This window comes from Mesoplodon densirostris, chromosome 12 (genome assembly GCF_025265405.1).
Source record: "Mesoplodon densirostris isolate mMesDen1 chromosome 12, mMesDen1 primary haplotype, whole genome shotgun sequence".
Taxonomy (NCBI): Eukaryota; Metazoa; Chordata; class Mammalia; order Artiodactyla; family Ziphiidae; genus Mesoplodon; species Mesoplodon densirostris.
Genome location: NC_082672.1, coordinates 2,268,468 through 2,290,765, shown reverse-complemented (window position 1 = coordinate 2,290,765; position 22,298 = coordinate 2,268,468). Strand labels below are relative to the sequence as shown.

At 51.2% G+C, this 22,298-nt stretch overlaps 1 protein-coding gene across 11 annotated transcripts in view; it reads left to right on the top strand.

The window, feature by feature from the left end:
• AFDN (afadin, adherens junction formation factor) overlaps positions 1-22,080 on the top strand; it is a 134,612-nt gene extending 112,532 nt beyond the window's left edge. For 3 of the 11 annotated variants that reach the window (XM_060114393.1, XM_060114394.1, XM_060114392.1), the window contains exons 26-34: positions 388-582; positions 1,189-1,280; positions 1,609-1,794; positions 3,651-4,571; positions 12,749-12,883; positions 15,920-16,196; positions 19,219-19,303; positions 20,135-20,284; positions 20,544-22,079. In XM_060114393.1, coding sequence (XP_059970376.1) covers positions 388-582; positions 1,189-1,280; positions 1,609-1,794; positions 3,651-4,571; positions 12,749-12,883; positions 15,920-16,196; positions 19,219-19,303; positions 20,135-20,284; positions 20,544-20,556 — 2,054 coding nt within the window. In that variant the 3' untranslated portion in view covers positions 20,557-22,079. Of the gene's footprint in view, positions 1-387; positions 583-1,188; positions 1,281-1,608; positions 1,795-3,650; positions 4,572-12,748; positions 12,884-15,919; positions 16,197-19,218; positions 19,304-20,134 lie in introns of all 11 variants that reach the window. The other 8 variants (XM_060114402.1, XM_060114398.1, XM_060114397.1 and 5 more) reach the window with 4 other exon arrangements.
• The last annotated feature ends 218 nt before the right edge of the window (positions 22,081-22,298 follow it).

The window sequence follows — 22,298 nt, the reverse complement described above, 5'->3', positions numbered from 1 at the left end:
GTCCACGGTGAGGACCCCAACCCTGAGTGATTAAAAGAATTAACACACATTTGAAAAACTGAGGGAAGTGTATTTATGTTTCAGCCAGAAAAGTCACTTTAACAGTAATCCTGTTACCTGAGCAGGTAAGCTAGTGAGAAAATGAGCTTTGAAAGAGTAGTTTTTCTCATCCGTGACCCTTAAATGTTGCTTTCTTTGAAAACTTCCTAGAGATTCTTTAGAAAGATTTTACTTTTATATAAAAATCACCTCATTTCTTCTGGTAAAAACAGATTCTTACTTGTGGAGTTTTAAATATTTGTAGCTTCACCTTTCCTTTAAAACTCAACGGTGTTTAAGATAAGATCTTGAACAAAGGAACAGATCTTGAAGGTGTTTTGATTTCAGTTTCAGATCGTCGTGGATCAGGTAAACCCCGACCAAAGAGTGAAGGTTTTGAGCTCTATAATAATTCAGCTCAAAACGGGTCCCCGGAGAGCCCTCAGGTGCCTTGGGCGGAATACAGTGAACCAAAGAAATTGCCCGGCGACGACAGGCTGATGAAGAACAGGGCTGACCACCGCTCCAGCCCCAACGTCGCAAGTAAGAGGAGCCTCGCGGCCCTTCTCCCGTCGAGACGTGCACCCCCCGTCCGCCTGCCTGCCCCCCCCACCATATACCCGCTCACAGCCAGAGGGAGGAGGGTGCCCCGGGTTTGCTGTGCATTAAAAGAACATTATTATCTGCGTAGGTTAGCCAACTGGGATGGGTTTTTTATGAAAGATGCTACAGCTAAGGTGCTAACAGGAAATAAAAACTAGTCCGGGAACTTCGATTCCTGGATGCTCTGGGCAGGTACACTGATGAGGGGGAGCACAGGTTGGTGGATGCCCCACGGGGCAGCAGACGGTCTTCATGGTGTTAAAGCGTTGTCAGCAGGAAGCAGCAGCTTCCTGGGAGGAGACATGCCCCAGATACCAGGTTCGCAGATACAGCTTCGTGGCTCCGGGCTTTCGATGATTCAGGAGGCAGGAGTGGGCGAGGTGGGCCCTCACCTCCACGCACCTTGTTTCTGTGTCTGTGCTCTCGACACCTCGCTGGTGGCATGCACGCGCCCGGCGCGAGGTTACTGCCCGTAAAGAGCTCTCGCGATGTTACGTTGGGCTTGTTTATTTAACATTAGCTTTCTTTCCTGTTTTCCACCAACAGATGAGCCCCCTAGTCCCGGCGGGAAAGGTGCCTATGCCTCTGGTACAGCAGCCAAGATAACGTCCGTCTCCACTGGAAACCTCTGCGCTGAGGTCTGAGACGTGAGCACACAGATGCTCTGACAGCAGACCCTTGGGTTCCCAGGGGGCCTGAGTTATTTAGGGAAATGTTCTCATGGTTTCTGGTTCCTGAGTGTTTGGGTTTTGAATTTTTAATATAATGAGTAAATGAGCTTTCAATTAGTAAGTTGGGGCAAAATAAAATGTTTTTTAATTATTCTCAGTACAGGATCGAACACTTAAAAATTTTAACACCGTTTTTAAAATACACGGGTCCTACTAAGAGAAGTCATTGGAAATTAGATCAGCCTGTGGTACAGACTGCGGAAAGCTCAGCTTCCTTCCCTCTTCCCGTCTGCAGGAGCAGACCCCTCCTCCCCGAGCCGAGGCCTACCCCATCCCGACGCAGACCTACACCAGGGAGTACTTCACCTTCCCGGCCTCCAAGTCCCAGGACCGCACGGCTCCTCCTCAGGACCAGTGGCCCCGTTATGAGGAGAAGCCCCATGTGCACACGGACAGCAGCCACTCCAGCACTGCAGTCCAGGTGAGAGGGGAGGGGTCCTGGCACGTCCTCGGCCCTCAAGGGGACCAGCTTGCGGGAAAACGGAGGGATTTCCAAGGCACAGTTGACAATGTCTGCAGAGCAGCACTGCTGCTGTTCCTCTCTTTGTTTCTCTCACGGGTTTTGTGGTCACCTGAGGAAAAGAGGGCATAGGAGAGAATACTGAGCGTGAAAGGCGGTTCTTTGCTCTCTTACTGAAGGCTTAACTAGGGTCTGTAGGCGAGGCTCACTGATCCTGGAGTGAGCGGGGTAGCGGGCGGGGGGCGGCGGGCGGGAAGCTGGAGGCGTCCCCGGCACCCGGCGCACATCGGCGGCTGTTCCAAGCCCCGGGAAAGCTGAGACGGCCGTGGTCCCGCCCGTGAAGCTGAAGCTGGGGTGGGATGCTCACCTAGACCGTAATTACATGAGCTGGGTTCTGAGCTGAGGGTAAGAGGCCCGAGGAGGGTCGCCTCGGCAGGGGCAGCGTGAGCGAGGCTGGGAGGAGCCCCCTCTGACGGCCCTGGGCACGAGTCGCCCGGCTGTTCTGTTCGCCCTGAGGCAGACCCCCTTCCATGCGTGGAGGCACGGGGGTTGGGCAGTGCCAGGGACCTGCATGCCTACGGCCTGTGAGTGCTGTTTGCCTCTGCCTCACAGCGTGGGTAATAAGCACCGGAGGAGGGCCAGGGAGTTGAAGGGTCACTTACATGGATGTTGAAATGACCAAGAATTTGACAGGAGTTATCGGGGGTGGGGGGGTGAGTGGGCACCAGCAGCGAAGTGAAGTCTTCGAGGAAAGTGCAGGATGACTCCGTTATCACTGGACCGCGAGGGTTAGCAGGCGTGTAGTCTGGATGCACGGACTCCAAAGCTTTATACTCGAGAAGTGCCTTCCACACGTAGCAGGCAGTCTGGTCACGCTTTTATGTGAGCTGTAGATCGTGTGCCCAGTAGTCAGAAAGCTGCGCTTCTGCACACACGGCAAAGCTGTAGAAAATGTGGGAAGTAAGTGTTCCATTTTTCTAGCAGGCTGCTGGTTTTTCAAGTGATATATTTCATTTTTTTTGTTCTTGGTGTGCCTTTTGAGAAAAGGGAAATAGTTTATTTTCCAGATTTGTGTCTTCAATTTCTACTCATTAATAGGGCTGGAAAGAAAACTGTTAGGCTGGGACATCATAGCAAATCATTTTCTGTCACATCACACCACTTTCAGACATGCCTCTTCCTCGCGCAAGACTAGCCTCGGAAGCAGGTGTACTCACTGTCTCGTACACGTGCAGCGGGTGTGTCCCGCAGATCATCCCGCCGCCTTCCTGAGACTCGGGTACAGGCTCATCCCTCCTCGCTGCGCCCGGCGCTCGTGGGCCCGTGGTCAGCTGCCGGGACTCAGAAAGTCGCGGATGGATCACGTGGCTAGGATTTGATAATTAGTCTGAACGCTAATTAGAATGTTACTGCAGAGAAGTAGTTCTTGTCGCTCTTCACGACACCGGACTAAGCACATTCCTCTGCTCAAGGTCAGCCCCGTGTCTGGCACCGCAGTGGAGACGCCGGTGAGGCCCCAGGACAAGGACAGTGCCGGACGTGAAGAGCCCGAGCCTTTGCGCATTTCGCTGTTTGGCCATTGATGCGGAGAGGACGCGCCGCTTTCCCTTTTCCCCGTCAGCTTTCTAACAGATAGAGACGTCCTTTGGGATAGCGCCGTCGCGGGATTAGCGCTGGGCGCAGGCAGCCTGGGCCCATCCTGTGCGCTCACCGCACACTTTCCCTCACTCCTTTCTTCCCGAGCTGAACTGTTTATGTACTTTCAGTAACTTCTGACGGTGGCTGAAACACAACGGTTTCCCGTTTTCCTTTTCCAGCGTGTGACCCGGTCCCAGGAGGAGCTCCGGGAGGATGTCGTCGGGTACCACCTGGAGCGGCAGAGGGTGGAGGCGGAGATGGAGCGCAGGTCTGACGGCGGCGACGCGTGGCTCAACCAGGGCTCCTTGCTGGGCTCCAGCACGTCCAGCCAGGAGCACCTGGGCCCCCCCTCCAAGGCGGGCACCCCCGCGTCCACGCTCACCAAGAGTGGCCCTGGGCGCTGGAAGACCCCAGCCGCCTCCCCGCCGGTGCGGACCGACCCGCCCCCCGGGCACTACGGCGCCAGCGACGGGGACGGAGGCCCCGCGGACTCGCCCCTCCCGCCGCCTCCCACCGGCGCCCAGGTGGCCGCAGAGCGGAAGAAGCGGGAGGAGCAGCAGCGCTGGTACGAGAAGGAAAAGGCGCGCCTGGAGGAGGAGCGCGAGCGCCGGCGGCGGGAGCAAGAGCGCAGGCTGGGCCAGCTGCGGGCGCAGGCCCCGCCCCCCGGGCCGCCCTCGCCCGCCGCCCCGCCCGCCCCTGCACGCGCCCCAGACACCGTCATCCGGGAGCTACAGCCCCAGCAGCAGCCGCGCACCATCGAGCGCCGGGACCTGCAGTACATCACGGTCAGCAGGGAGGAGCTGGCCTCGGGGGACAGCCTGTCCCCCGACCCCTGGAAGCGGGACGCGCGGGAGAAGCTGGAGAAGCAGCAGCAGCTGCACATCGTGGACCTGCTGAGCCGCGAGATCCAGGAGCTGCAGGGCAAGGCCGAGCGCTCGGCCGAGGAGAGCGACCGCCTGCGCAAGCTCATGCTGGAGTGGCAGTTCCAGAAGCGGCTGCAGGAGTCCAAGCAGAAGGACGAGGACGACGAGGAGGAGGAGGACGACGACGTGGACACCGTGCTGCTCATGCAGCGCCTGGAGGCCGAGCGCAGAGCGCGGGTAACGGGCCGGGCAGGCGGGCAGGCGGGCAGGCACGCGGCACGGGCTCCCAGCCTCCGCGGGGCGTGGGCGTGGCCGGAGCTGCTGTCCTGCGGCGCTGGGGCGAGATGCTCTGGGCACGCGCGCTGGAGAGGCGCTGGTTCTGCGCTGTCAGACGGCGCTTGACAGCTGTGGGGCACCCACTGGCTGCGGCCGGCTGGCTGGCACGTGGGTGGAGAAGACGCGTTAATAACCGGTGATCACCGTGATCAGGGGTTGGCAACGTGTCTTTCAACAGCCGCAGAGTAAACGTCTCGTGGGCCGGACCGGCTGTTAACTGCCCCGCTCTGCCGCCATCGCCGGCACACGGAGGCAGGCGTGCTGTGCCCTGAAGCTTCATGCCGGGACGGGCGGCCCCTGGTCTCCATGGTCCGCGCTCCCCAGGGGTAGCAGAGGGGCGGTTCACAGCTGCAGGGTCAGGTCTGATGTCACGGCCCAGATAGATGGAGACCCTGAGTGTTATTAAAGTGCTAAGCAATTCCATTTCAGTGGTAGCTTAAAGGGAGTGAGAACTTACGATTTTATTCATGGTTCTCCATGTTCTAAAAATAATTTATATTCCTTTTGTGTCAAGTCAAAGAAGAAAATTTTAATTTATATTAGTTTAATGCAGTCGCTTGTTAAAATGCCACATCTGAGGTTCTCTGTTACCCTGTGTATCAGGAGAGTTGTCGACAGAGAAGCATTTACTGGTATTAATTTGCAGCGAGTGCTAGGGACCATTTTACATTAATGCATTTTAGTGATTTTTTTTTTCCAGATATAATGCAGTATTCTGAGAAAAGACAGCAAAGGGCATGTCCTTTTTGCCTTTTGGATTTTGTTTCTAATTCCACCTCTGATGCCATCTGTACTGGAGACCTAAACCAAGGGTCTCCTGTCCTGTCAGACCCTTGAATCTTTCCAGCTCAGAATGAAATTCAATCCTAGACCCTCGGCAGTGAGTGCCTTGAGCTGGCACTGTGATGCCTTTTCACTTTGCTCTGTGAATTATTTTCCTGGAATATCACCGCACACACTTCTTGTTAGCTACGTGTGCTCAAGCAGACGTATATGTAACTTGGTCCAAACTTCAGCTGGAATCCCTCTAAGGAAACTTAAGGGTCTTAAGTGAAGGTCTAAATGGTAAACATTACATTGTTTTATTAGTACTTTCCAAGTCATCAGTAGTAAACGCCCTCAAAAACAACTGCATTTACCATCAATACTGTTTTGTTTGAAAGAGCAACTGTTTGTGAAGAACTGATTACTTTCAGCATAAGGGTCCTTTGAGCTATTTCCACCTTCTGGTCAGCGCTCTGGCCCGTCTGTAGGTGGCTAGCGGTGTGCCCGTCTCGGCTGCCACCCCTGCTCCACCCGGGTCCTAGAAGACGCGCTGCAGGTGGGCTCCCCGAGAGGCTGCTGCGGCCGTGGCCCTGGGGCTCTGTCCGCACAGTGCGAGGCGAGAAGGCTCACCTCTGCCGCAGCCTTAGCTCTGAATCTAAAACCGATGTTTGTGGTAAATAAGTGGACGTCATTAATATTTACTGTTGAGGGAAAAGTTAGAAACCACGTTGCAGTATTTCTATAATTATTCTTTTCTCTGAAGGCTAAAATTTTATTGAATATCTCTCAGTTTTTCCAAATGATGAAAACACTGAATATTTCAAAGCCCCTTAGTATGAATTACGATATTTTATGATAGTTTAAAGTATCTGTGTGTTTATCATTACTTATTTTAAGATTAATATCTTAGTCTCCAAATAAGAGAGCTAAGGGAAGTTTTACTCTTTTTAGTTGCTGCGTGTCTTAATAATAAAGCTCAAGGATTTAACACCATGTGGGCATTTTTCTATTTCTGAATACTGGAAATTGGTCTGTAGTTTCCTTACTTTTCTCACTGGGTTGTCCTTCAAACACAGATGGAGCATGAGAACCACAGATACGCTGGTGGCGGATACAGATCTAAACTGAACCTTTTTCACACTTCATCTTTCTTTTTTTTTTCCTTCTCTGTTACCTGCAGCAGACTGCTATGCCAGCAATCTCTGTTCTAGATTTGGTATGTTCTTGTTTCTTTCCCTTGGGTACTTTTTTCCTGTCTTGATTTCCTTTTTTTCCTTTTAGTGGTGGTGGTTTTATGTTTTCAGTAGATCTGGTTCTCAGGGGTGTCCTAGATCAGGATCTGTAGTTCCCTGACTCTAGAAGCATGCTTTTGAATGTGTTTAGATTTAGTTATTCTTTGCTTTTCTCTGTTACTTTTTAAGTGTTACTTACTGTTTGTTTATGGTTTTGACCTTTACTCAGTTTTAGTCATAAAATTTGTACTCTGTATTTTTACAGACTCATAAATACATAGGCAAATGAGAAATTTTGCAGTGAGTAATCTATTGTTTTCTTGTTACGTTAAAAATACATTTTAAGTATTCATTACTAGAAGCTCAATTCAACTGGTATTGACATTGTTTGCCAATTAAGATGTAACTGTCTAGGGTGTAACTGTCTATTGGTAGAGAGAGAGGAATTTCCAGTAAACATTTATTCTGTGTTTTCTTCAATAACACCACATGATTTGAGTTTAGTTTATCAGGCATACCAGTTCATTGCCAAAAAATACTTGAGGTCACATTCTACTGTAACTGTAATGTGTTTTATGTCCATATTGGGGAAATTGAGATGGTCATTTAGTGCCCCTCATGCTCGAGGGCGGTACCTCTCTCATCTGCCAGACACTCATGCTCTGGTGTACTGATACTGACTTTAAGTCAACATTTATTGTTAGTCGGCTTTTAAATGACATAAGGCCAGTATCTGACAATACTTTAAAAAAAATCTCTGAATCCAGGTTTGACTCTAATGGCCTTTTCACCAAATAGCAGTCCTCCTTTTTTTGTTTTGTTTTGTTCTTTTTTTTCAATTTAAATAGCATGATGGCAGTGTCACTCCAAAGGGAAACCTCTCTTGAAAACATCTGCTCTCCTCGATGACTGAGAGGGCTTTTTTCTGGGCTTTGCGTTTTTCTCTGCATGAGACAGAGATGAGAAGTATCTGCTTCTTTCCCTGCCTCTCTGTGTTAAGGTGTCCGTATGGAAAGGGGTGGGAGACACCAGTCAGTCTCACTTGTCTCTTCAGGTACCAGGTCCTTGTCACATGCGTGCAGGCCAGGCAGCCTGGGGCCTCAGCTTTGAGATGCGCTGACTGCGGCCCCAAGAGAATCCTGTGTCGGGGCGGGGCTGGGGCGGGGTGAGGGGGAGCCTGGTGGTGACAGGTGAGTGACAATACCCAAGGGTAAAGGGTGCACTAAGATTTTTATTTCAAAGGCGTAGTTCGGGGGTTTTCTTCCTTTAAAAGGTAATTATTTCGAGGGCTGATGGTGACTGTAAGCACCATGTTTCCGAGCATTTCTTAGCCTGATTTCCCAGTAGAGGTTGAGCTCTTGCCTTGTCCCGGGGGCTGTTAGGCACTGGGCCCCCCAGGGACGATGGGGACCAGGTACAGGCACGTGCCCACTTGTGTAGGGCCCTGCCCGTGCGGTCTGTAAGGCCTTTCCTTAGGCTCTGTCCCGGGATTTTCGTGGTGACGCGTGGGATAAATGGGAGCTTCAGGGAGGTGGCGGGGCTGCCCTGGCGGCCCTGGTCCCCGGGGCCCTGAGTGTCCGTCGCCCCGCGTGGGCCCGGGCCGCCCTCCCCTGCGCTCACCTACCGCCTCCCGGACCCAAGCCTCCCGTGCGCTTGCGTGTGGGACAGTGAGCTGCCATCCGCTGCACCTGCAGCCTTCCCGCTGCGCCCGACTCTCCCAGTCGCCCAGTCCGGGCAGCCTGCGGCTGCCATGGTGCCTCCCCCCTCCCTGCGGAGGGATTCCCAGCTTCCTGGGAACCTGACCACCTGCAGGCTGGCTCGCTCGGGCTGTGCTCCCTTTGCAGACTCTCCTGCACACGGCCGCCGCCGCCCGGCAGGTCGCAGAAGCCCCGCGACCCTGCAGCGGCCCCCTGCCCCTCGAGAAGCGCCCCGGGTCTCCCGGCCCGCAGGACGCCTCCCGGGCCCAGCCGCCGCCCCCGGTGCTGCGGCCGCGCCTGCTGGCCCTGCTGACCTCTGAGGGGCAGCCGGTCCTGCCCCCTGCAGACAGGAGGGGAGCTCAGCCTTCACTGCTCTAGGCGGCTGGGTGACCGCTTCTGCGACCCTCTCGTCCTCCGTGACAACTGTGATGTGCGCAGACGAGACGGGCAGCGGGCCTGGTACCCGACACCGTGTAGACTGAGAGTCGAGATCCTGACCGGAATATTCTGGGTTCATACTTAGTATTCTTTGTGCCTCACGGAAATGTCTGCTGCTCATAAAACGGTTCCTGCGAACCATCTTTCAAGGAGACGCTTCCGAGGCCAGCGGTCTCTCAGCTGGCCCGTTGCAGCTTCGTCTGCTGCCAGCTGAGTGGTTCATCTTCCGTCTCGGATGACCCGACAGCTCACGGCAAGAATCCCTCCCCCTTGGGTAGAGCAGGGAGGAGGTGTTTTCAGAGACGCTGTGGGCTGCCTTCTTGTTTGGCCTTTACGTAGAAATTGGCCATAGCCCTCCGGAGCGTCTCAGGCACGGAAGCAGTTGAATTAGAAGCTTTGTAGAAACTTCAAGCAAGAATCAGTAGGAACCCTAATGGAGAGTTGTACCTGCAGAGGGGTCTGTCTCAGAAGGCAGCAGAGCGTTCTCTGCCTGCTCAGGTGGGAGACCCTGCCCAGGACGTTGAGGCTGGAGGGTAGACACAGCCCACCTTCGGGAAGCGTCAGTTTTATTCAAGGAGGAGAAATAAGTTCATACTCAAACCAGCATGTGTGCGTTTGGGAGTAGAACACGAAGTTCCTGTGGTTGTGTCGGGGAGAACAGCTGCCCTAGGCGAGCTTCACATGTCTGCTCTGGGCTGCTGTGAACCACGCTTCTTACCTGTCTCTGCCGCTGGAGTAGGCCAGCACCTGTGGGTCTTCCCTTAGAATTCTAGACAGAATCATGTTCCTTCAGTTACAAAGAAGGGGACGGCTGCACCCGGGGAAGGGAGCCCCACGGACCGAGGGCCGAGAGCTGGTGTCGTCCAGTGGCCGCCCTTCCGCTGTTTGCTGATAGGAAGGGCCCTCCCTCCAGAGGGAGATTCCTCCCCGAGACGGGGCGTGGCAGGAAGCTGCGTGTGCTCGGACAGGACGCCCGAGTCCTGTCCTGATAAGTGGCCTATTGGGGGGCCTCTTTATCTGGGGGCCTTAAAGGTTTTTTTAGGGTATTTTTTAATGGGTGGGAGCATAAGCAAAAAAGGCAGAGAGAAAGGGTGATGTGCTTGACAGACTTGGAGTGGCTCTTCAGAGAAAACGTCAAAAAGTAAAGGATGTTTTGGCCCCGTTTTGTATTCAGATATTTCAACATGAAATTAAAGATACAAGTGACTGTATTTTTGTGGTACAAAAGTATAAAATATAAACACACAGATCTCAGCATACCATTTTTTTAACTATCTTTTTTCGGACTGCCTCGGTATCGCAAGGCCTTGGGTCAGGCTTGCGTGCTGCTCTCAGAATCCCAGCCTAGTTCTTGGTTGGAGTAGCTTCAGTCTGGGCTGTACTGACTCACTCTATAAGAATGATGACTATGTCTCTTCAGGTCTAGTTTCCCCAAGTAGAACTTCCTACAAGACCGTTTTGATAGCATGCGACTTTTCATTCCTTTAATGTGAAACAGCGAGCTTGTCTGCTTTTCATGTAACCTCGCAGTGTTAATGCCCAGTCACTGGCTCTCAGAAGCATTAACTTCCCAACTTAAGTTGAAGTGCCCTTTAACTGTTGTGAGACGTAACCGACACCTCAGTGTACCACCCGGGTCTGTTACGTGTGGAAAAGTAGTAAGAGGTTCTCTTTTCTCTCTCCCTTTTTTTTTGAGTAAAGCAGCATATTTTTGAAAAACAAAACAGTCTGTGTTTTGAAAATGAAAATACGTGAAACAGCTTACCAAAGAGTGGAAAGAAACTGCCTTAGTTCTAACAGCACTGGTTCATTTGCTACCTTAAAATACAAACCAGTGAAACAGCACAAGGGGAAGGCTCCTTGTTTACCACCGTCAGGATTTTAAGAGAAAATGCCTGTTTATAGATTTATAAGATAGAGTTCTATACCTTTAATTATGAGAATTGAAATTGTTCTGATTTCTTAAAATTATACTATTTAACTTAAAAGAGCTAATTCAGTGTATACTGCTTTTCTTGCTCAGAACTTGCTTTTAATTAGGTCTAAAAAGTACTGATACAACATAATGAAATTAGTTTTTGCTTTATTGGGAAACAGAAACACCTCTGTTGCATTCATGCAATTTTACACTCTTCCATAAATTACTTTTCTGTAGATGTTTAATGTGATCAATTGCTGTTTTATTTTGTTATTTTTATTTGGGTGCTGTTTCCCATAATTTGTGCTGATGACTCTAAAATTCGTGGTAAGTCCTTTCCTCTGCATTTCCACGCAGCAGGGCACTTCTGACTGCTTCCTTGCTGCTTTGCTTCTTAATCATTAGCATCTACTCCTGCTCCAAAACCTCCAAAACCTAATAATTATCCTAGCATCCCTCTGGGCTTATACCTAGAGTATACTAAAGAGGCAGTTAAATTAATTTGTCTCCTTGGAAGGGAATTTTAATTTTTTTCTGAGATGTTTTATTTTTGTTTGTTGACATGAAAAAGCGTGATGACACAAGTTAGTTACTTTCCCACCAGATACAGTTTTTGTTCCACAGAAACCAAGCAAGAGTCAAGTTGTTCGGTTTTTGTTTTTGTTTAGGAAAAAAATACACTCCAACAGTTCAGATCCAGAAGTTAACATTTTTTGGTTTTGCTATGCATAATCTATGGAATAACTAGTGATTATATAGATGCTGAAGTACACCTTGAGTGATTTTATGTCAGGGATTCCTGCAGTGCTTAGAGGTTGAACTAGATGCCCTCAGTGCTATTTTAATTTAAAATTTTGAGTCACCTCTTGTGCCACGCCCAGGTCTGGAACAGAGAAGAAGTAAATGGCGAATGCGAGCTTTTCCAAGTCGCCAGTTACCTTAGGCTGTAACTACAAAAGTAGCTGTAGCCTACGGACATGGCAAAAAGAGACTCTTACTCTGTTCTCTGCTAGTCAAATGCGCTTTAAATTCACGGCTCCCTAAGGCATTTTCGACCTGTAGTGTACAGAGGAATGTGACCAGGAGGGTACAGGAGCTGAGAGCCGAGTAGAATACATCTTAGGTGTTTGAAGGTGTCCTTAAGTATTTGAATGGTATGAAGGACAGATGTTAAATTTGTTTTGTCTTGTGTCAGAAAGGCAGAACCTGAAGGACGAAAAATAGACAGCGATGCGGTGATGAATTTTAGAACAGCAGGAAAGCTTTTGGACTAGTAGTTACCAGAAAATGGAGTACACTGTCCTGGGAGGCAGGCTGTAGGCCCCAGACACTGAAGGTGCTCGAGCAGAATGGACAGCTACTTGGCAGACATGTAGCAGGACAGAGTTCCAGTAAGGTTCCTCCCAAAGTTCAGCTTCACATTCTGTGAATCAGACTTTGGGGGATCCCTGAACTGGGAAGGAATTCTTGGCGTCTGGGGTGGGACCCAGAGGGAACGGATGGCAAAGGGCCAGGACGGGCGGGAGGAGCGCTAGAAGCCTTGTCCCTAAGACGAGGCAGGCTGCTGGCCCGCTGGAGCTTCAGCTGCCACGTGAGCCTCACCCCACCCCCATCCAGAGGCTAGTGTTCACCTGCCACGGGCCACAAGAGTGGGGAGTCTTTCTTGACCTTCACGGTGTAGACTGAACCGGGGCGAAGGAAGGAGGGGGTCCGGTATGTCTCACGGCTCCGCACGCTGGAGTCCGTCTCTGCCTCCAAGTGAGCTGCTTAAGCCGAGGATGTCCTAGGGAAGGAACTGTGCTGGTTCACGTGTGACCGTCCAGGATAAATCCCTCCTCTCTGAGCCGCAGTCGATGGAAGCGTAGTTCTGGAGCGGTGGGGACAGAGTCGTTAGGTGGCGGGCGCTGGTGTCCGCCGTGACCTCCGCCTGGTGTCTGTCCTCGGCCGTGCGTGTGCTTGTGTCGTGTGCGCGTCCTGTGTCTGGCACTGGGATGCTCCGGGCGCAGACTGAAGGGGACCTGTCCTCAGTTGCAGGACGAGGAGCGGCGGCGGCAGCAGCAGCTGGAGGAGATTCGGACGCGGGAGGCTGAGGAGCGGGCCCGGCAGGAGGACGAGCGGCGCCGGCAGGAGGACGAGCGGGCCCGGCGCGAGGCCGAAGAAAAGGTCCTGGTGCTCTGAGGGCGAGGGGTGCGCGGCTGAGGGGCCCGGGACGCGCAAGGCCACCGCCGCGGATACTGGAGCCCCGTCGGCCAGCCCGGCCCCGTCCCTGTCCTCTGAGCTGTCATCCCCTTCTCGTCCGGGCTGACCCCCTCCCCCTTCTCCTCCAGGCTGTCCCCCTCCCCCTTCTCCTCCTCCAGGCTGTCCCCCTCCCCCTTCTCCTCCTCCAGGCTGTCCCCCTCCCCCTTCTCCTCCTCCAGGCTGTCCCCCTCCCCCTTCTCCAGGCTGTCCCCCTCCCCCTTCTCCTCCTCCAGGCTGTCCCCCTCCCCCTTCTCCTCCTCCAGGCTGTCCTCCTCCCCCTTCTCCTCCTCCAGGCTCTCCCCCTCCCCCTTCTCCTCCTGGCTGTCCCCCTCCCCCTTCTCCAGGCTCTCCCCCCACCCCCTCTTTTCTGAGTCTTGTCGCTCAAGCTTGTGGACTGTGGGGCCTCTGTGTGCTCGGGACTCTGGTCTTTGCTGGACGGGGTCCAGCTTGTCACTGTGAACGTGGCAAGTGTCCAGTTGTTCACAGGGAGGTCGGGCCGTGGGAAGGACAGGAAACTAGGCAGTCACTCTGTTAACCTTAAGGGTTTCAAATCGATTATTTCATGACTTAATTCTGGTCAGTGGTGAAGAGAGCAAATGGCTTATAGAAAACACAATACAAGGAAATTTAATTTAGTGTGTAATCTGGTAGATACCCTGAGTTATTGCTTTGTTTCCATATGTGGGTTTCTAAGATTCAGGTCATCCTTTCAATTGCTTTTAACGTGACAGCACACTCGAGCTCCCCTGAGAAATGGGCGCTTGGTGACGCTGCCCTCCAGGCCCTGCCGTCTGCGGGCACGTCGCCGCGGCTCTGGGCTCGCTTCCGGGTCTCTCCGGGGCCGGCCGGTCCCTGGACGAGGTGTGGGAGAAGCTGGCCTTCCGTTTCTTCCCTTCCGTGAAGGCGGGAGCTCTGAGGTCACGGCTCCTGGTGGGAAAAGTGCAGCGAGCACCCTCACGGCGCACCCTGCAGGAGGAAGCTTGGGGGCTCTCGTAGCGATGGGGTCTGGGGGGACGCGACAGGCAGAGAGTAAGGCAGTGGGAATGACGGACGACTTGATTAAATGCGAGCCAGGTAGGTGCCGCGGGCACACCTGCCCTGGGACGAGCCACGTCTGCAGTCTGTTGGCCTTTACCGTTCCCGTCCTCGTGCTCCCAGCTCTGCCTGAAGAGCGTGTGCGCTGTTCCCAGAGCCGGGGGTTTCGTGGTGCGGCTCCCCTCGAGCTTCTCAAAGTCCGTCATGCGTCTCAGGAGATGGGGCTTCCACAGTTTGAGCCACTGGACCCGGGTTTCACAGTGTCTGTCGTGCTGCTGTCCTGGGGCTGCTCGCAGGGGTGCGCTTTCCTGGCTGGGCCCCCCGGCCGGGCCCCCCTCAGCCGTCCCACCTCCGCCTCAGCCCTCGGCCACCTGGGAGCAGTGCAGGCCCTGTTCTCCACGTTGGGAAACTCCTGGGTTATTTGACTTTTTTCCAGTGTGCGTTCTCACAATCCGTGATTATGTCAGACGCACCTGTGTGTGGGTAACTGCTTCTATACTTGAGCGCTCAGTGTAAAAAGAAGCCGAATACCCTACTTTTTATATAGAATGTCCAAAATTGATGGGTTTGCTCTGTCATAGGAAAACGTGCCGTTCACTTTTTGGGTAGAATGAAGTCTTCTTGGTTCATGTGACTGTATACCTGCTCTTAGTGTAACTGAAAGAACACGTTTTGGTTTCCCTAAAATGTTACCAAGTGAGCTTTGTTCACAAAATACTAAGATTCCTCACAACTCCACTTAAACTCTGCAGAGGTCATTCCAGATTTAATTCCCCACTCCAAGAGAACGCTCATTTTGTGTAGAAACTAAGGTATAAAAATGTTTTTCCTTCAGGGTGTCTCAACATAGTGTAAGAAGATAAAGTGAGAAATGGGGCCCAGGGCCAGGATTGAGGCGGGCATTTGTTCTTAGCGTTTTCTCCCTCAGAAGGTGAAGCTTTGCCCACTGTGTACTCGTGTGTGTGTGGGCGGGGGGAGTAGGGGGAAGACACAGTGTGCAAAGTGAAATGGGGACTAAAAACTCTAATCCTAATGCCAGCAAGGCCCCTAAAATTAGTCATCTTCCATTGAATGAATTTAAAGTCCACTGTACTTCCATTCTGTACATTGCACATTGTACCTTGAACATTCCTCAAGTTAAGGCAGATTATTCTGTTTGATCTTTCATCTCTTTTCTTCTTCACTTTTTTCTTGTGTTCTGAAACTTTTGTCAATCTTTAACAAAATTGTGCTGTTACTTTTTTCAATGTTAAATTAACACTGTCAACTGTAGTTTGTGCAGATATATGTCAGAAAAAAATGTACAGTCTGTGTCAAAATATATTTGAATATCTTGTTGCCTGGCTCTCTCAATTTTCTGTCTGGCAGGGAGTTTATTAAGATTTGAAATACCAAGTAAGAACCGTGGAAAGTGTATTGGTTCCTTGTGACCTTGGAAAGATGAGTCATGTTTTTTCCAGTTCGGGGTTTCCTAGTCGCTTCCCTCTGAATACCTAGAAGTCAGCCAGGTGACGTACTCACGCCTTCTTGTCAAGGAAGGACCGCTCTTCTGAGTTGACCGGGGTTCGGTGGAAAAGCACGCAGGGCTGCACTTCTGGAAGTGCCAGCTGTAGAAAGGCAGTTGCAGCCTAGTTTGGGTGTGCCTTTGTCTTTAAACTCAGGAGTAACCGGCGAGTTACTGTCCTACCGGCAACAGAAGGAGAGAGAGAGAAGCGGCTGGGGATGGGACAGCCACGTGGTGCCTGGGGCTGGGGCCCTGACAGCTCCTTCATTCCTCCCTCCCCCCGGCGCCACGCGGTCTGGCGTCGGAGACTCGAATCCCAAGGGCAGATGGTGTCCGGGTCCATCCGCCGTGGTGCTGGGGGACCCGGGGCAGGCCCGGCCCCTCCTGCCCACTGACTCTTGCGCTTGTGTCCCCCGCCACAGAGGCGACAGGAGGAGGGGTATTACAGCCGCCTAGAGGCCGAGCGCCGCCGACAGCACGACGAGGCCGAGCGCCAGCTGCTGGAGCCCGAGGAGCTGGGCCTGGGCCGCCCTCCGCTCCCGCGGGGCTACGAGCCCCCGGCTCCCGCGCCCCCGCCGCCGCCCCAGCGCACCGCCTCCTACCTGCAGGCGCAGGTGCTCTCCCCCGACGCCCTGTACACCGCCAAGCTCGTGGCTTACGCCGAGGAGGAGGAGGACGACGAGGACGGCGGCCCGGCAGGTCAGGATGCGCCCCCAGCGCCAGGCCCTCCCCCCGCCGCGGCGCCCGGCCTGCGATGGCGTCTTCCTCTCCAGCCCACCCCCCGCCCCCGCCAACAAGCCGAGCTGCTGCCGTCTGTCCGGCCGGCCCCTCGGCTCCGCTGGGCTCGCGCCGCCCGCCGTGGAGCGGGGCTCTCTCTGGATCGCCGGGCTGGGCCGGGCCGGGTGACCTGCTCCACCCGCAGCCTGAAGGCCGGCGCTCCTGCTCTGGGCAGGCCCTCTCGGGGCGCCAGCAGTGATCTCCGCACTGGAAACCGTCCCGCTTCCTCAGTCAGCCGGCAGCGGCAGCCCTCCTCCGTCCCCCTAGTTGCTTGAGGTGCTGTTGGTCCCGGCCTTTGTCCCCTACCTCAGACGAGTGGGTGCCGCTCGAGCATCTCGGTGTCCACAGTTAAACTTCTTCCTGTTGCTAGTGCCGTCGGCCCCTGCGTACTTCTAGCTGTTTAACACACACAGAACTTCCGTGTTGCCGGCTAAGCTGCCCTGTCGGGGTGGGTGTGAGGCGACCCCGGCCCGAGCCGGCCCGTCCCTCCCGGTCCCTCCCAGGCTCACACGTCCCGGCCCTGCTGGCCAGGCCCCGGGGGCGTGCGGCTGCCTCTGGCCGTGACCCTCCGTGGACCGCAGAGCACACCCACGGGTGCTGCAGGCCCGTGTTCCTCATCAGCTTTGGAGACAGCGCTGAAAGTTAGATTGAAAGTACAGCTACGCGTTATCGAGATTCAGACTTAGCCTGATCTGGCCACTTTAAACAACATTGGGAGGCTGGCAGTGCCCGTTCTCAAATTGAGTCTTCTCGGTTCTACAGAGTCCGTGCATCGGGCTCCTGGCAGTTCTAAAAGAACTGAATAATCACTCAAGTAACCGTGACTCTTAGGTAAATGAGTTTTACTAGGCTCTTTCTTGCCACCGGAGTCAGAGCTCTGATTAACTTGGAGAGTTTAGTAGATAATCCTTAGGTCGAGTCACTTAGAAGCCAACGTTAAATCTTTTTGTAAAATTTCTGTTGCAAGTATCTAGCATGTGGTGCCTTTAAAGAGCTGTGTGATAATAGCAAGTTTTGAAGCAAGATGCCATCCGTCTCCTTGCATCAGATTACAGGCTGAACCTTAGGTATCTCGTGAGTGTCGTGACAGATAAACAGGAGGCTTGGTGAGGGATATTGTAGTGCGGCGTCATTTCTGACCATCTGGGCTTTCGGTCACATCGCTAACCCTTCTTCTATTTCACACCAAAAGTACCGCAAGGGAGCAGGTGACGCCCTGCGTCTGGTCGCTCCTCTTCTTGAAGATTCCTTGTAAAGTGCAGAGCTGTCTGCATTCTGGCCTCGCGTCGCCATCTCTCCCACTGTCTCACCCTGTTCAGCTCCTGCCTCTGCCATGAGCCTCTGTGGCCTGGACTTGGTTCTTCCCCTGATGCTGTGAGGAATAGGATTACGATACGGATTGGAATGGATGATGTCAAATTTTAGCATAGCAACGTGTTAAGAAGTGTTCTTTACTAAAGCTCTTTGAAAATGATTTGAAGAATGTGTAGTGTTGCTTCATATATAGTCAGCTGAAACTATTTGATATTCTGATTAAAAATTCTGAAATTTTTTAAGAATTGATTTTTACCAGTGGGAAGAAGCAAGTATTCTTAAATCAAAGCTCAAAAGATAAAACACAGCGTTTTTAAAGCAAAATGAAGGAAAAATGTAGAATTAAAATTGAAAGCTTTCCACTCTGCAAATAATTTATCTGAAGGCCCAGAACAGATACTTGAAGGTAGAGATGTGTTTCTCTTTAATCTTCTGAGTCTTTGCGGAGGATGACTTCCTGGGCCGTGATCCGGCAGCCCACGCTAACTCATGAGGGAAGATGCAGTGCGTGGAGGGGCCCGTCAGGAGTGACTGAGCTCCATCTTGGACGCATCAGACATGGCTGTGCGTCAGACGCTCCTTTTATAAAGGGAGGAAAGAAACAGAAACATTCATTTTTGTGCAACCTGTCTGAACAGGATAATTTTAGTGTTGAAATATTGTGATAGTTTTGTGGCCTGTTTATTAATCCAGTGCACAGCACTGTCAGTGTTTGCTGAGTACTTTGAGCGTTTATTCCTCCACCCTAGGTTATAAGCAAAAGATTTTTCAAAGTGTGAAATTTTCTTGCTGATGTTAACAATTAACAGAAATACCTTAGTACTGATTTAATCATACATCCTTAGCGGCATTATTACCTTACATTCGGATGCATCCAAAGCTTTTTACGTGCCTCATCTCTTTTGATCTTCAACAGCCCTTTGCAGTAGATGAGCATGTGGTGCTGGTACCAGGCCGGCCCAGCCCATGTCACGTGCCCACAGTTACGGGCCGGGCCATAGGCCAGGTGTCTTGACAGTCACACCGTGCTGCTTCAGGTCTCCTTTTTATTTTGTCACTGATTTTGTATATGCAGCGTTAGTATCAAACGTTAGGGGGTTTTAGTACCTCATTTTTTTCAAAAGTTTTAAGAATTATAGCCATTTATTTTGTGGGGGAACAATTCAGTAGCTGTCCTGAAAAGAGGAGCATTACTTCTAAATCTTTGGGTTACATTTGCTCTCTGTGATTTTGTAAGAAAATTCTTAGTGTCGGGAGTGTCTGAAAAATTTTGCTATCTCCCCACTTAAGTCAGTCTTCTGTGGATTTTTATTGTGAATTCATGATAATTACACATTTTACGTGATTTGAACTTTTCGGCTGTTACCCCCAAGACTTGTGCTGGTTTTCTCTCTAATAATAAAAAGCAGCAGGCCAGGTCCTTAGCACCTTGTGAGGGTCCTGATTGGGTTGCTCAGGCCACTGAGGGATGTGAATTTCCAATTGATGGACCTTTTACTGATTTGAAGAGCCTTTGGCTGCTTCTTTATTCAGGACTTAAAGACGTCATGAGCACTGCATCTTCATCATGAGTGAAGTTTTGGAAATAATGCAGGTACTTTAACTTTGACTTTTCCTTTTGTGGAAAAAGGACCAAACTCTTACGTGGGATCTGCCGGAACGCTGATCGGGGCCCGTGACGTTTATCGCGATCCGAGAGAGAAACTGTCTAAAAGGTATTTGCTAAAACTTTTGCTAAAACTGAAGTTGTGCTGGACGAGTGTCTCGTTGTGTCCTTAAGGACTTTTTTCTTGCACCACCGTTTATGAGGCTGGACTGAAATTTCAGACTTCGTTGTCAGCTCCGGTGTTTCTCATTGTACAGAATTGCGTGAGCACAGAGGCTTTGTTTTATCTTGTGTTGCTAACATAGTTCTGCTTCAGACGGTGCATAGATACCAGGCTTTCTGGTCAGAACTTTAGAAGCAGCTGGACACGCTGCTGTTTGCTTCCACCAAAGAAGGTCGCAAAGTCCAGGGCAAAAAGCCCAGGTGTCCTGATGGACCACGAAAGGCCGCCCCCTCAGCCTTCAGCGAACGTCCTCAACTAGGTTTTAGTCAGAACGGCTGATGCCCAAACAGTTCTTAAGTCATTGACGTTGAACTAATCCAGAAAATCTTTAGCATCTTACTATAACTTTTTATTAAGTTAGTATATTGATACATGCCTCTCGGCTACATGTAGGATTCATTAAAATGCTGGATTTCAAAACGATAGCTCCTTAGTTAAACTTAACTCCTGAGCGTTATCTGCCGGCTAAAACTGAAGTTGCTAGGTTTTTGAGAGTTGGGTACGACTGGAGAAAGTTAACATTTTAGTAAGGAGAACATTTTGCCCTTTCTCTACATGGGTTTAAATACAGCCCACAGGCAGGAGTATGACAAAATTTAACAAAGAATGAGTCTTTGTTCTAAATTTTACTTAATTGCCCATTATGTAAACTTAGCTACTCGTTGACCGGTTATTTCTATTTTGAACAGTAACCCTTTGAATTTCCTTCCAATGCAGCCAAGACGCAGATGTACCTGGGGGTCCTGGAGCCCCTGAAAACCTGACGTTCAGAGAGCGCCAGCGCCTTTTCTCCCAAGGCCACGACGTCTCCAATAAAGTGAAAGCCTCTCGCAAATTAACGGAGCTGGAGAACGAGCTGAACACGAAGTGAGGAAGGCCCCTGTGTCCAGCCCCGGCCTCTCACTGTGCTTCCGGGCCGCGCCTGCCCGGAGGATGGGGCGGGCCACCTTCCCAAGCCACTGGTGATTCCTGTTTCTAGAAGCGTTGACGTTTAGAAGCATTCCAGCGCTAAGAAATTCCATTTTATTTTACCAAGAGAGTGTCATTTCTACAATTCAGACCCTGTCTGCTTTCTTCATTACCTGACGCCCACGAAGATAACTTTTTCTGTTCGTTTCTCTTTTAGAGTCGGGGCCTGAAAGGGGGCAGAATGAAGGACAGTAGAGGATAATGAGATGCTGCTTCTCCCCTGTCTTCCCCCAGGGAGCACAAGGAAGTCCTGTTTCTGTTCTTTTCCTGAAACCTTATGTTCGCTTATCAGAGTAGCTTGAACTCCCCAGACTGTCGTCTGCACCGTGTAGCGGCACCTGCAGAGTCTGTTTTGCGGGAGAGTCAGGTTTCGCCTTCCAGGAGGGACCACGCGGAGACGCGCTTGTGTGCTGAGGAGTCCACAGCTGGCGTCCTGTCCCTGCAGCCTGGAAGCAGCCCAGACCCAAGCGTCCTCTAAGTAAGATGCTCCATTCTGCTCCCTACAGGGACAGCCCTCCAGGTCAGCTCTAGTATTTGATTAAAACAAGTTTCTCCAAGAAGAAAATTTTGAGGATTTAAGCTTAGGAAATTTTATTTTTATAAATATCAGATTATTATTATTAGACCAGTAAGTCATTGGTGATTTTGAAGATGGCAGTTATGTTAGAAAGTTAACTGTTTCAAATATTCCAAGGGAATCTATAGAAGAGGACATCTTTACGGAACAGTGTTGACATGAATAGGAACAAAAATACCTAAGAAGAATGAGAGCTTAGTAGGTGACACTTGAGCACAACTCAGAAATTCAGAATTTGAAAAAGAACTGGATTTACATCGATCTGCTGTCAGGGAGAGGAGGGGGTTCGATTGCATATGGCATCTGTAATTTAAATACTGTAAGAAAAGTTCGTATGGCAGTTCAGGCTATTTTTTTACATTCTAATAGAGTTATTTAATTTTCATGTGTTGAATTATTAGTTACCACTGTCACTTCTTCAGCTGTGAATACGTGGCTGGTGTTGGGGAAACGGGCCTCACTTCGTTTTATATTATGTGATGTTCAAACAGTAAATTACTTTGTGATTAAGAGCAGATTTTCTATTTGACAAGCCCTGCTGTGGGTCTAGATGATTTTTCTGTACCATGTTGTTCTCTTACCAGTAGGTGTGTTAGGAGAATACGCGCACTTTCATGAGAGCTATATGGCAAGTCATTAAAATGCGAGTGTAAATAGTTTCTGTGTCTGTCAGGGTTCGTACTTGGAAGTGTGCTTTTCCCATTTCCCTTGTCCAGTAAGAGAGTAACGTCCTAAGTGCTGATGAAGGGTCTGCATGCTTGCCCCTCCCCCTCCCACACGTCCTGAGAACACTGGCAGCCTTACGGGGACTAAATCCACACCTTCTTTAAAGAAAAAGATGCAGGTGAACTATTATTCTGTTAATATATAGAAAAACAACAAATACACCTAAGTCCATGCAAGTACATGTAAATATTTACACGCAGGGATATTGGTATGTGTGGTTGTAAACCCGTACACGTGGATTTGGCCTTCCTTGGACGATTAGGTCAAATGTGAATATGTGTAAAAGTGCTTTTCATAACTGTGCATTACTATGGAGAAGACATCAGAACTGCTGTAGTTTTCCATTTCTACTGTATTTCATTGGCAACCTATTTTTAATAAACTTTGTATGTATTTCAGTGTATTTGCTCTGATTTTGACAGTGCTGAAAAGATGGCCTTTGTGCTATCAGCCCCCCTCCCCTGTCCCCCCCTCCCGTCCACTCATCCGTCCACCGGGCATCAGTCCCGTGTCAGTCGGGAGGACGTTCTCCATCCCGATCGCACAGACGGACGGACGGAGGGTCCAGGTCCCCTTGGCCGCGGCTCCAGCGCTCAGCCTGCGGGCGTC